Here is a 14,483-nt window from a genome sequence, read left to right on the forward strand (position 1 = left end):
CAAGGGGGAACCTTACCCATTATGAGATTGTCAATGAGCCTCATGTGAAAAAACAGGTAAAAGAGTCTGAAGCACAAGATATTACACAAGAAAGCAATACTGAGGTCTTAGAGTTTGGATATTTTCTTTTGCTTTAATTTTTTGCCTATTAAAAAATATAAGTCCACAAAAAGGATTATTTATGAAAAATAGAACTTCATGGCCTGCTTCAGCTACCATTGTAAGAGCACCTTTTTGGATACAAGTTCTTTTCCAGAAAACTCTTGAAAACTCTGAGAGGCTTTGTAATGTTGAATGTTTTCAAGGTTCAAAGCATGAGCCAGACAATAATAGTTCCAGACCTAAAAATTCTTCAAATATCTAAGGTTTTCTTATTCAAAATATCTGTCTTGAACCCAACCTATGGTCCTGAAAGCAGTGAACTTTTATTTTATTGTAGACTCCTCCTTACAGACTAACTCTACATGGGAGACAATTCTGATCAAGGTTAAGTAATCATTGTTTACCAGATATTCCCTCAACAAATGCAAAGAACCAGGAAGCAGAGCCAAAGAGCCCAAGAAACAAAACCACAGTCAACATTTATTCTTGATTTTTGTCACTACTTCTTCCATGTATTCTTATTTTCTTTCACAGTTAAATATACAGCAACCAAAACTTTATTAACATACACATAAGGAAAACGTGTGCAGAACATAAGGACGGTAGGTAGTAAGTAAATCTGGTCAGTGGTTGGTTTCTGCACCAAAATTTATGGAAGTGAGCCTGTGTGGCCTGTGGTAGACTTGTGCCATATCCAAGTGGAAGAATCTTAAACGAAGAGCAATATGAGCCACAGTGAGTTAAAGAAGGCTAATAACACAAAATAGTTTCTATTCACACCAGGGGACAAGGCTTCCATTTTATTTTTTTCCTGAGACTTAACTTTGTTCTTTTCTCCAACGAATGTTTTAAAAATTAGTGCAATACCAACTGAGACATGAGGAAGGAGACACAGGATGGAATTAGAGAAAGTATAAATGGAATCCAGGAAGTTCTGTGGTGGATGACTGATAAATCTTGATAAGGAGAAAATGAACAGAATATTTCATCAGTCCATCTTTCCCTAAAGGGAAAAAACACATACATTTTTTGTTTTGGATAAATAGCTAAAGCTTTTGCAGAGGGGAAAGTGTCATGGGAGAATGGGAAATGTCTCTAATGTCTATAGCACACAAAATATCACAGAGTAATAAAATATTAAAGGGCAAGAGGGTATATCTGTAAAAAATTATAGTGCACATGCTGGATAAAAAAGTAAAATTATGGGATTAAGTGGCTGTGTTACTGAAATAGCACTCAGTACATAAACTCAAGCATTCCTTTTCAAATTCAGTTTTTCAGAGGTTGGGCTTCAGATGCCTGAGCACTTCCGACATTATCTTTGCCTTCATTCTTCTTTATTCGGATAAACACAACTGCTAAAATTATACCTAAAAGAGAAAACGCAGGGTCAAAGGGATGGAATCTTAAAATGTACTATCACATTCGTTTATAAAGTAGTACTCTGATAGGAAAAAATGACTCATGTGACTTCATTTCTTTTTGTGGTTCAACAAAGTTTTGTTGTCCTGGTGAATAAGGGATTCTAGGCATTGGCTTACTTGGATTCGTAAGCTTATCATTTATCTTGTTGTCAGTAAGTATGTATCAACTCCCAAATCATATCTAAGCTGGTGGCTATCACTGGGTCTTTACCAAGGAATATAGGGTCTAACGCATGCTGAAGATGAAGTGTATAAGCATCTGATAGAGTCCCTGATCTTTGGACATATTCAATAAATGTCTATTCCAGTCCTTCCTCTTCTTTAGAGGAAATAGTCTAATCAGAACAACCAGAAAGCTGTTCTCTGACCTGTTCACCTACCTAAAGCTTAGGAGTGTCCACACCACACCAGATACCACATTTTCTTTGGTGCTTTCCTCATGGCTCCAGCTCTAGTAGGCTCCCTAACCTTTCTGGTTTCTCTTATCTCTGAACTCCTACAAAATTACATTGTGCATTTTAGCACTAACCGTGTACTATAAACCAGACACCAATATGGAAAAGGCGAGTTGTTTGAAGGAAATTAACCTGGCAGTAAATTTACAGGAGGAATCATGGCAGAACAGACTGGATGCTCAGAGACTGATTAAGAATCTTGCACTAAGGGGCTCCTGGGTGGCTCAGTCGGTTAAGCATCTGTCTTTGGCTCAGGTCATGATCTCCAGGTCTTGGGATCAAGCCCCACTCAGCAGGGAATCTCCTTCTGCCCCTCCCCATGTTTGTGCTCTCTCTCTCTGTCTCTCTCTTGCTTTCTCTCTCAAATGAACAAATAAAATCTTTTAAAAAATAAAAAAAAAAGAATCTTGCACGTATCCCAACCCTATTTTGAAAAAAGTAAGGATATGAAACTGTAAGATACTATTACTTCTATCTTTAGATATCCCCAAACTCATCCAATCTTTAATGTGTGGCAAAAATTATGGGATTAAATTGTCATGGGAGAAAACTATTTGGTGCATAAGCTCAAAAATCCTTTTAAGATGGGAGGGCAGACGGAGTAAGAAAAGGCCTAGAAGGCAGAAGGGAGCTTAGTGAGTGAGTGAAAACTCAAAAGGCCAGCTCAATTAGTATGAAAGGTGTGTACCAGCCTGTGGTCGGGGATAAAAGATGACCCCCACGTACATGTCAGGATGGATTGTGGCTACATCACAAAGGTCCTTTCCTGTCATGACAATGAGAAATTTGAATGGAATGGTATAAGGAAATGAGATCCCTTTTAGACCTGTGAATCAGAGTCCAAAGTGACGGTTGGGTCATGGCTGAGAAGACCAGATGCCAAGAGAACAATGAAGAATGCTTAGAAGAATCCCAGCCCTCCTTTTAAAAGAGAAAGGATGTGAAATGGTGTAAACCCCTTCAGTCAAGTGGATATGACTTGATGAAGGATCTATCTCTAATATTTAACTTATGGTGAGGAAAACAGTTGAAAGAGGACGATTACCACAGTAAGCACTGAGCTTTTCACAAGGAAGAAGATGGCTAGAAATGGGGACTCTGCTGTCTAACTTGGCCAGGGGCCGAGGCAGAGTGAGGCCTGTGATAAGCTAGAATTGTTCTGGGGTAATAAAGAATCGGAGTCTACAGTCATGAATATATGCAACATTTCAGGTATGTGAGCATCTCCACTGGAAGGCAGATTCTACCTGTTCCAACAACGATAGACTAGACTGTGAGCTCTGTAAATGTAGGATCTGGTATGTCTTGCCCATCACTGTATCCCCCATATCGAGCCCAGTGCCTGGCACAGAGCAGGGGCACATCTACTGCATTTCTTTCTCCTTCATCACAAAACCTTGGTAACGAGGCCCAAAATATAACAATTTATGCTTTAAAGCCTCTTGTGTTATATTTCCCAAACTAACCAACAAGGCAATGATAAGTAAAGGGTTGTACAAAGGCTGCAGCCCTCAACTGGGAAAGTCTCATAGTTTGCTACTGATTTGTGTTCCTGGCTATTGCATAGATTGCCAGTGAGCAGCTATCAGACCAGCCCTGAAGACAGACCCTGAGGTAAGGGTTTCAAAGGCCCGGAGCAGGAACCCTTGAATCTGAGAAATTATACTCACCAATAACCAAAAGGGTGGTCAGGAGTATACCAACTGCCATGCCCACGGTGGGCATTCCAGGCTGGTGACCTGCTGGCCGGAAACAGCTTCCTTCCACACACTTGCAGAAAGTAACTGAAAAGCAGAGCAGTATTCAGTAAAATACATTTTCAAGTAAACAGTTGCAGAATTCCTTATCAATGACAAAAATTCTCTCAAACTACCCATGGTGATAGACATTATCCCAAGTTGCCTGTGGGATAACACCTACCCGGTAAAGAGACTATTCCTATCAAAGGTGGCCGACCACCATCACTGATGTGGATTGGGACGTTGTAAACTCTCTCCTCAAAGTTCGTGTGCCTGGTGGAAAGTTTGGCATGAGTTCCTGTCAGAACAGGGAAAAAAATGAATGACATGAAAACACAACCTCAGAACTATGTATCAACGGGAATAAAGCTCATCTTTGCAGTACACACTAAGGTTGACTGGGAAAAGATTCAATGTAAGTATGAGTTAAACTACTCAAAGTATTACTACTCTACGTGTACTTTTCAGAATGTCAAACAGGATGCCAAAGCATCCTGTGATTTCTCGATCATGATTTCTCTGTAGAATGAATACTACTGAATATAGCTGGTTATCATTATTCCTTATCGCCATGTTTTTTTATAAAGTTAAACTGAATTAAACACTGACTTAGAAAGAGAAAAAATATTTGAAGAAATAATTGCCAATTGTTTTTCCAAATTTGATGACAAGTCTAAATCCTCAGATCCAAGAAGATTAATAAATCCCAGGAAAAAGAAAAACAAACAAAACTACATGTAATGTAATAATCAAATTGCTTAAAACTAGTGGAAAAGAAAATCTTTAAAGCATCTGAAGAAAAAAAGATACATTTAAGGGAACAAAGAAGAGCAATGCAATCCAAAACACAGTAAAAAAATATCTTTAAAGTACTGAGAGACAAAATCCCAATAAATTTAAAAGTATTCCAGTCAAATGTTCTCTGGTCACTATGAAATTAAGTTAGAAATCAATAATCAGAAAGACGTGGGAAATCCCCATATATTTGAAAACTACATAACACACTTCTAAATAACCCATGAGTCACAGAAGAAATGTAAAAGGAAATTAGAAAGTATTTTTGAACTGAATGAAGATGAAAACACAATATATCAAACTTTGTGGAACACAGCTAACATGACACTAAGAGATAAATTTATTGCACCAAATGTCCATGTTAACAAAGCAAAAATTTCTAAATTAATTGCCGCAGCTTCCACTTAATAAAAATGGAACAAGAACAACAAATTAAATACAACATAAGAAGAATGAAGGAAATAATAAAGATCTGAGCACTGAAATACAAAACAAAAAATAGAGAAAAACCTATGAAATCAAAAGCTGGTTCTTTGAGAATATCAATAAAATTAATAACCTCTAGCCAGAATGATTTGGAAAAAAGAGACAATTTTCCAATATCAGAATGAGGTGATGATATCACTACATATTCTGTAGATATTAAAAGAATAATAAAATAATATGGCAAATAACCTTGTGCCAATAAATTAGACAAATCAAATGAAATAGATAAATTATTTAAAAGATACAAACTAACAAGTTCAACCAACAAAAGATCTATAATTTAAATAGCCCCGTATCTATTAAAGAAATTGAATTTTTATTTTTTTAAAGATTTTATTTATTTGACAGAGACAGCGAGAGAGGGAATATAAGCAGGGGGAGTGGGAGAGGGAGAATCAGGCTCCTGGCCGAGCAGGGAGCCCGATGCGGGGCTTGATCCCAGGACCCTGGGATCATGACCTGAGCCGAAGGCAGACACTTAACGACTGAGCCACTGAAGCGCCCTGGAATTGAATGTTTAATTAAAACTTCCTATAAAGACAGCTCTGGGTCCAGATGGCTTTACTGGTGAATTCTACAAAACTTTAAGAGAGAAATAAAAAACAATTTTACATAAACTCTTTCAGATAATTGAAGAAGTAGAATACTTCTTAACTCATTCTATGAGACCAGCATTACTCTGATACCAAAACCAGACAAAGACATTACAAGGAAAGAAAAATATAGACCAATATTCCTCAAGAATACAGATAGAGAAATCCTTAAAATTTTAGCAAATCAAATCTAACAATATATAAAAATGCTAATATTTCACCACTGACTAGGTATTATACCAAGAAGGGACTGGTTTAAGATCCAAAAGTTGATTGATATAATTCACCAATCAACAGACCAAAAAAAAAAAAAAAAATCAACAATACAATCAACTCAATAGATGCAAAAGAGGTATATGAAAATTTTAGCATCCATTCCCAGTTTAAAAAAAGAAAGAAAGAAAACCCTCTCTGCAAGTTAGCAATAGGAGATAAATTCTTCAATCTGATAAAGAGCATGGACAAAAAACTACAGCAAACTTCATACTTAATGGTCAAAGACTGAATGCTTTCTCCCCATATTGGGTACAAGCCAGGTTATTTCTACTCTCACTACTTTCATTCAACATTCTACTGATAGTTTTAGCCAGTAATAAAACAAGATAAAGAAATAAAAGGCATCCAGTTTGGAAATGAAATTAAAATGTTACTATTCGCAGACAACAGGATTGCCCACGTAGAAAATCTACGGAGTCATAAAAAAAGGAAGAGAGAGAGCACAGCAAAGTGAGGTCAGCAGCGTCATAGGATATAAGATCAAAACACAAAAATCATTATTATATTCCCATATCCTGGAATTACTTAAAAATTAAAATTTTAAATGCCATTTAAGATAGCATCAAAAATATGAGATGCTTAGGGGAAATTTTGCAAGAACTATACACTGAAAATTAAAACACTTTGCTCAGAGAAATTAAGGAAGACCTAAGTAAATGGAGATGTATATCATGTCCATGGGTTAGAAGATTCAGTTTTGTTAAGATGTCAATTCTCCCCCAAATTCAGCTACAGATTCACATGATCCCAAATCACAATTTCCATAGGCTTTTTTGATAGAAATGGACAAGCAAAATTCTAAAATTTATATGGAATGCAAAAGACCTAGAATAGATGAAAAAATCTTGTAAAGAACACAGTTGGAAAAATTACACTATCTGATTTCAAGTTTTATTATAGTGTAACAGTCATCAAAATAGTGTAATATTGGTATAAAGGTAGGCAAAGAGATCAGTGAAACAGAAAAGTCCAGAAATGGATCCATACACATGTGGTCACTTGATCTTTGACAAAGCTGCCAAGATAATTCAATGTGAAAAGGATATTTTCAATAAATAATATCAGAACAATTAAATAGTCCTATTAAATACAATGAAACTTGACCTTAACTACATGCCACATACAAAAATTCACTTGAAGGGCGCTGGGGTGGCTCAGTCAGTTAAACATCTGACTATTGATTTCGGCTTAGGTCATGATCTCAGGGTCATGAGATCCAGCCCCATGGCGGGCTCCATGCTCAGTGAGGAGTCTGCTTGAGATTCTCTCTCTCTCTCCCTCTGCCCCTCTCCCCCGCCCCGAGTTTTCTCTCTCTCTCTCTCTAAAAACAATAAATAAATAAATTTTTTTTTAAAAAAATTAACTTGAAACAGACCATGGAGCTAAATGTAAAAGCCGACACTATAAAACCTTTAGGGGGAAAAAATTAGAAAATTTTAGTAACCTTGGATTTGGCAAAAATTTCTTAAATATTACACCAAAAAAGTCACAATTTACATAAAATTTAAAAATCAATAAATCAGATACCATAAAAAATTTTAAATTTGTTCTTCAAAAGGTGCTGTTACAAAATGAAAATGCAAGCCATGTCCTTGAGGAAGTATCTATTAACTAATCTGACAGGGACAGCTGTCCCTGGGTGGCTCAGTCCTTAAGTGTCTGCCTTTGGCTCAGGTCATGATCCTTGGGTCCTGGGATCGAGTCCCGCATCAGGCTTCCTGTTCAGCTGGGAGCCTGCTTCTCCCTCTCCCACTCTCCCCCTCCCCCTCCCCCTCACTCTCTCGCTCTGAAATAAAATAAATAAAATCTTAAAAAAAAACCAAAAACATATTATCTGACAAAAAATTTGTACCTTGGCTATAGAAAGAATGCTAGGAGTCAACAATGGAAACCAAACAGCCAAATTTTTCAAATGGGCACAAAATTTGACCAGACGCTTCGCCAGTGAAGATACATGGGTGGCAAATAAGCACACAGAAAGATACTCAACACCATTAGTCTTTAGGGAAACATAAATTAAAACCAAAATGAAATGTTACTGCACTCTCACTAGAATGCCCAAAATCAAAAAGACTATACATAGCAAGTGTTGGGGAGAATGTTGAGCAACTAGACTCCTCATGCGCCCATGGGAATGGAAAATGTTAGAAACTGGAAAACAATTTGCCATTTTCTTAAAAATTTAACCATGCAACTACCATATGGCCCAACCATTCTACTGCTAGAGATTCAACCAAGAAAAATGAAAACGTATGCTCCTACAAAATTCTTGTTCACAAATGCTTATAGCAGCTTTACTTGATGCTAGGTGAAAATAGCCAGACAAAAAAGAATACATACTGTATTACGGTATCTAGATAAAATTCTTGAAAATGCAAACTAATCTATAGTGACAGAAAGCAGATCAGTGGTTACCTGAGGATGGGGGGTGGAGGATGGGAAGGGTGGGGTGGAAAATGAGATTTGCAACTGAAGCATGAAAAATCTTGGGGGGTGGTGAAAGTGTTCTTGTTCTTATTGTGCTGATGGCTTCAATGATATCTACATTTATCAATTTTTATGAAATTATACACTTTAAATATGTGCTGTTTATTGGATGACAGTTGTTATTTCAATGAAGCTGTTTTTAAGAACCGTTACGAAATCTGTTTCTCAGCTGCCATTGGAAATTTTGTAAATGCTGTTCAGATTGTTCAATTATCCAATTGTCCAATGTACACTAAGGGGGATGCTGTGTGTTAATCTTTCCTCCTTCCAAAGCCCAGGGCTTTCTTCCCTCTGAAGAGCTCCTCTCTACAAGTTTTCTTTCACAGTATGTACCTGCAGCATGGAAGAAAGGCAAATAAAAACTAATTTTAATCATTGATCAGTGCTTGTTCGATGTACTTTTGACAACTTACCATTGATTTTGGAAACTTGCCAGTTCTTTTGTAAGATTTCACTGCCAAGAGAAAATTCAAACTGTGGACCCCGAAATGACTGCTGGTCATCATCAGTGGCCTCGAAAATGACACTTCCGGTTGTTTGGAGGGGATGGCACAGAAACAAGCCTGAGTTGTCCTTGGCTAGCCGAGGGGGGTTGTCATTCACATCCAAGAGGGTCAGGTGGAAACTGGCTATGGAGCTCAGGGAGGAGCCACCTAAGGCAGTGAGGGATTGAAACATGGTATCAGCTCTCTCATTTTCCTCTTAATGGGAAAAAGATACTTCTTTTTCTTAAAAAAAAAAAAAAATACACACACACACACAGTTCAAGCAGTTGGGTATACTGAGGTAGTAGAAAGATAACAAGATTTTAGAATCAGACCTGGTTTCATTTCCTGGTTAAAAAGTCTCAGTGATAATAATAATAACTAAGATTTATGTGCTAATTTTTTTTATTTAAATTCAAGTTAGTTAACAGATAGTGTAGTATTGATTTCAGGAGTAGAATTTAGTGGTTCATCAGTTACATTCAACACCCAGTGCTCATCCCAACTAGTGCTCTCTTTAACGCCTGTCACCCATTTAGCCCATCCCCCCCACCTCCCTTCCAGCAACCCCCAGTTTGTTTCCTATAGTTAAGAGTCTTTTATGGTTTGCTTCCCTCTCTGTTTTAACTTATTTTGCTTCTCCTTCCCTTCCCCTACGTTCATCTGCTTTGTTTCTTAAATTCCACATATGAGGAAAGTCATATGATACATGTCTTTGACTAACGTATTTCACTTAGCATAATACCCTCTAGTTTCATCCATGTCGTTGCAAATGGCACGAATTCATTCTTTTTGATGGCTGAGTGATATTCCGTTGTATATATGTATACCACATCTTCTTTATCCATTCATCTGTTGATGGACATCTTGGTTCTTTCCATAATTTGGCTATTGTGGACACTGCTGCTATAAACATCAGGGTGCAGGTGCCCCTTTGAATCAGTACTTGTATATCCTTTGGATAAACACCTAGTAGTGCAATTGCTGGGTCATAGGGAAGTTCTATTTCTAACTTTTTGAGGACCCTCCATACTGTTTTCCAGAGTGGCTTCGCGAGTTTGCATCCCCACCAACAGTGCAAAAAGGCTCCCCTTTCTCCGCATCCTCACCAATACCTGTTGTTTTCTGAGTTGTTCATTTTAGCCATTCTGATAGGTGTGAGGTGGTATCGCGTTGTGGTTTTGATTTGTATTTCCCTGATGCCGAGTGATGTGGAGCGTCTTTTCAGGTGTCTGTTAGTCATTTGTGTGTCTTCTTGGGAAGAATGTCTGTTCATGTCTTCTGCCTATTTCATGACCGGATTATTTATTATTTGGGTCCATGTGTCCCTTTGAATCAGCACTTGTGTATCCTTTGGATAAATACCTAGTAGTGCAATTGCAATTGATTTTGATGAGTTCTTTATAGATTCTGGATACTGGCCCTTTATCCAATATGTCATTTACGAATATCTCCACCCACTCTGTAGGTTGCCTTTTAGTTTTGTTGTTTCCTTCAATGCGCAGAAGCTTTTTTTTAAGTTTTTTATTGTTATGTCAATCACCATACATTACATCATTAGTTTTTGATGTAGTGTTCCATGATTCATTGTTTGTGCATAACACCCAGTGCTCCACGCAGAACGTGCCCTCTTTAATACCCATCACCAGGCTAACCCATCCCCCCAACCCCCTCCCCTCTAGAACCCTCAGTTTGTTTTTCAGAGTCCATCGTCTCTCATGGTTCGTCTCCCCCTCCGACTTACTCCCCTTCATTCTTCCCCTCCTGCTATCTTCTTCTTCTTTTTTTTTTCTTAACATATATTGCATTGTTTCAGAGGTACAGATCTGTGATTCAACAGTCTTGCACAATTCACAGCGCTCACCATAGCACATACCCTCCCCAATGTCTATCACCCAGCCACCCCATCCCTCCCACCCCCCACCACTCCAGCAACCCTCAGTTTGTTTCCTGAGATTAAGAATTCCTCATATCAGTGAGGTCATAGGATACATGTCTTTCTCTGATTGACTTATTTCACTCAGCATAACACCCTCCAGTTCCATCCACGTTGTTGCAAATGGCAAGATCTCTTTCCTTTTGATGGCTGCATACTATTCCATTGTGTATATATACCACCTCTTCTTTATCCATTCATCTGTCGATGGACATCTTGGCTCTTCCCACAGTTTGGCTATTGTGGACATTGCTGCTATAGTGCAGAAGCTTTTTATCTTGATGAAGTCCCAATAGTTCTCTTTTGCTTTTCTTTCCCTTGCCTCCAAAGACGTGTCTAGTAAGAAGTTGCTGCGGCCGATGTCAAAGAGGTTGCTGCCTATGTTCTCCTCTAGGATTTTGATGGTTTCCTGTCTCACATTTAGGTCTTCCATCCCTTTTGAATTTGTTTTTGTGTATGATGTAAGAAAGTGGTCCAGTTTCATTCTTCTGCATGTGGCTGTCCAGTTTTCCCGGCACCATTTGTTGAAGACACTGTCTTTTTCACACTGGATATTCTTTCCTGCTTTGTTGAAGATTAGTTGACCATACAGTTGAAGGTCCATTTCTGGGCTCTCTATTCTGTTCCATTGATCTACGTGTCTGTTTTTGGGCCAGTACCATACTGTCTTGATGATTACAGCTTTGTAATAGAGCTTGAAGTCCAGAATCAAGATGCCTTCAGTTTTGTTGTTCTTTTTCAGGATTGCTTTGGCTATTTAGGGTCTTTTGTGGTTCCATACAAATTTTAGGATTGTTTGTTCTAGCTCTGTGAAAAATGCTGGTGTTATTTTGATCAGGGGATTGCACTGAATGCATAGATTGCTTTGGGTATATATTACTTCAAAACAACTCCGATGTGCATTTACTGATGACAAGACTGAGGTTCAGAGAAGTTGTGTGACATCCCACGGTCACACAGCAGTAGAAAGGCTTCCACCCCAGGAAGTCTGACTCTAGAGCCCACAATTTCTCTTCAACACTGACCTAGGCACATTTGTTAAGTTTTCTACACATCATTTTTTCAGCTATAAGATATGTGACTTTGTGAGGATCCCACACGTAGTGTTTGTTGAAAATAGTAAAGGGCTGCACAAACATTATTTACTATGATGTAACGGTGAAAGATTTAAACTCTGTAGCCTTAACAGATGGTAGCTGTGTGATTGTGAGCAACTTACTTAACTTCTCAGTGCCTTGACTTCCTCATCCATAAAATATGGTCAAGAATAGCACCTACCTAGAGTGTTGTATGAAGATTAAGTTATTACACTAAGTGCTGAAAACCAGGGCTGCCAGTGCAATGTAAACACTGACTCTTCTCATTCTCCCTGACGTCAATCAGATACCAGTTCCACAGTTTCTGACCCCATCTTGCTTTAATTCCAGTGAACCTTGTCCTCTTGCTTTGCTTTTCAACTGTCTTCCATGGCCCTGACAACACATAACCAAAGGAGGAAAAGCCACGGTGCTCTTGAAGTCATTTCATCTATCTGCATCGTTCCAGAGCCAACAAAGGGAACAGGGCTTGGGATCCTGGTTTTGATTCATGGAACTTCTAAAATGTGAGAGGTCTCTAGGACACATCCAAAGTGAAGTGTTGATCTCCACAGTATGTTGTAGTGGAATGTGAGGCATAAAGGCTCAGCCAGAAACTTCCTACTGATGAATCGGGAGCTTTTAAATCAAGAGTTCAATGTATACAACGTGATATTGGAATGTGCTCCTCTGGAAACAAGCAAGGGAGAGAGCGAGTCCCTGACCCGCCTCAGCAAGGCGTGTCTGCTTGCACACAACTGTTCCAAATTTGGCACAGACTCCAGCATTTCTACCCTCATTGGCTTAACTTGACTGTGGCACTTTTGTTTTTCTTAATCCTTTCACATGCAGGGACCATTTTTATGATTCCCATCCACTGGAATGTTCCCCATTCCGCCTCCCAATTCCTGGGCCTCACATTTAGAAGTTTATTTTTTTGGTCTAAAACTGTATTTATTTAGTCCTAATTTGTTCCATCCTCATTTTCCGGTAAACCGGGCAGATGTATTTGCTACTTAATTAGAGGCTTCAACCCACGTAAGATCAACAGAATTTCTACACTAAGTTGGAAAATTCCATTTAAATGCAAAGAAACCTAATGTTTTAATCACCAGCCTTATCACTGGTAAGCATACTATTCCTAAGGGTGTATGTTTATTTTAATTTTTCAAGTTCCCTGGAACTCCACATTCAAAGTCAGAGAGGAATATATATCACCATGACCAGATTAAGTGGGATGCAAGGATTATACAGGATGATTCAAACATCCTTGGCTTATCTATATAATAAGTCTTTCCTTTCAAAAGCTCACCCGATTTCAGCAAAACAGAGATACCCAGGGCCACCCAAACCTAGTGAATCAGAGTCTCCAGAGATGAACCCTTTGTATCTGATTGAACAAGCTCCCAGGTGATTCTGGCACATATGGAAGTTGAGAACATGGCATAAAACATTTTCTGTTTCAGAATGGATCAGCCCTGAGCCACTGCAATTTAAGGCTGAAGGAGCAAGTCATGGCCTAGGTCAGCAGGGCAGTGGTTTGGCCCTGCTCTCAGGAGAAACCCACAACCGCTTTGGAGGAAGGGGATGTAGTTCAGCAGAGATGCAGGAACCTTCCCCGAAGCTGTAGCCCCCACAAGAAACAAGAGCAAGCAGAAGTAGCGCCCCTGCAGCCTGGCCAGCCTGCAGGTGCACCCTTGCCTGAGAGATGCCGGTGGATCCCACCTTGCACCAAACCAGAAAGCTGTGAGCACTTCCCTCCCCTTCGGTGCCTTTATCATCCTTCCACTAGAAGATATTCTGACAATCGGATCCAGTGAGCCTTCCCACCCGCCTCCCACCTTCCCTCTTATGTCTATCGGTGTAGCCCCTAGTCATTTGTTATTTTTTTTCCTCACCTATTTCAGTGGCCACCACTTGCACCCGATACACACTCTCAGCTTCCCTGTCGAGCCGAGCCACAGTAGAGATTTCACCCATGACGGGGTCAATTTTAAGCCAGCCTCTGCCATTGTCTCTCAGGGAATAACTTCATGAGGTGAAAGGAGCAAAAGAAAACCCACATTACTCTGTGCGAAGATGCGAAGATAGTTTAAGATCATTATGCTGTTCTATCAGCCTCATCCCTTGCATATCCCTTACAGCATATTTAAAGGATCATTATTTTATATTATTAATGCTTTACTTGCATACCGTCCCCCTAAAAAGGAGGATTTGCGCATCCTTACAGAGTCGTAGTTATGTTTGTTTTATTAAAAAAGGTATAGTCACAAACTCCGGAGGAAAAAAGTTAAACTTTCCTGGAAATCAAAGGATTCCAATTAAAACAACCTGGAAGCATCTTTGAAAACTGATTAGCCAACCACTCCCTCCAAGAAAACTTGGACACCCAGGGGTGGAGATGTTAGGGGAATGGGTGGATACTCAGAGGCTGCTCGTGGCACAGTGAATTAATTGTTCATTCTACAAACATCTGCTGAGTGCTTAGCAAATAGCGCACATTAGAACAAGAGCACAGATTACCAAAAAAGGCGGAGGGGCTCTTAGGCCAGTGGAAGAGACAGACACAGAAATAGATAGTTCCAATAAAATGTGGCAAATACAATGAAAAGGGCCCTGGCATCCCAGA

General features: G+C 39.1%; 1 protein-coding gene across 1 annotated transcript in view; it reads right to left on the bottom strand.

Annotated features, from left to right (window-relative positions):
• Positions 1-555: 555 nt before the first annotated feature.
• Positions 556-14,483, bottom strand: part of CDH17 (cadherin 17) — a 64,704-nt gene continuing 50,776 nt past the window's right edge. The window contains exons 14-18 of the mRNA XM_027606389.2: positions 13,753-13,883; positions 8,771-9,010; positions 3,902-4,018; positions 3,652-3,765; positions 556-1,472 (exon numbers count right to left, since the gene is read on the bottom strand). Coding sequence (XP_027462190.1) covers positions 1,372-1,472; positions 3,652-3,765; positions 3,902-4,018; positions 8,771-9,010; positions 13,753-13,883 — 703 coding nt within the window. The 3' untranslated portion in view covers positions 556-1,371. The remainder of the gene's footprint in view (positions 1,473-3,651; positions 3,766-3,901; positions 4,019-8,770; positions 9,011-13,752; positions 13,884-14,483) is intronic.

Source organism: Zalophus californianus, chromosome 4, assembly GCF_009762305.2.
Source record: "Zalophus californianus isolate mZalCal1 chromosome 4, mZalCal1.pri.v2, whole genome shotgun sequence".
Classification (NCBI taxonomy): Eukaryota; Metazoa; Chordata; class Mammalia; order Carnivora; family Otariidae; genus Zalophus; species Zalophus californianus.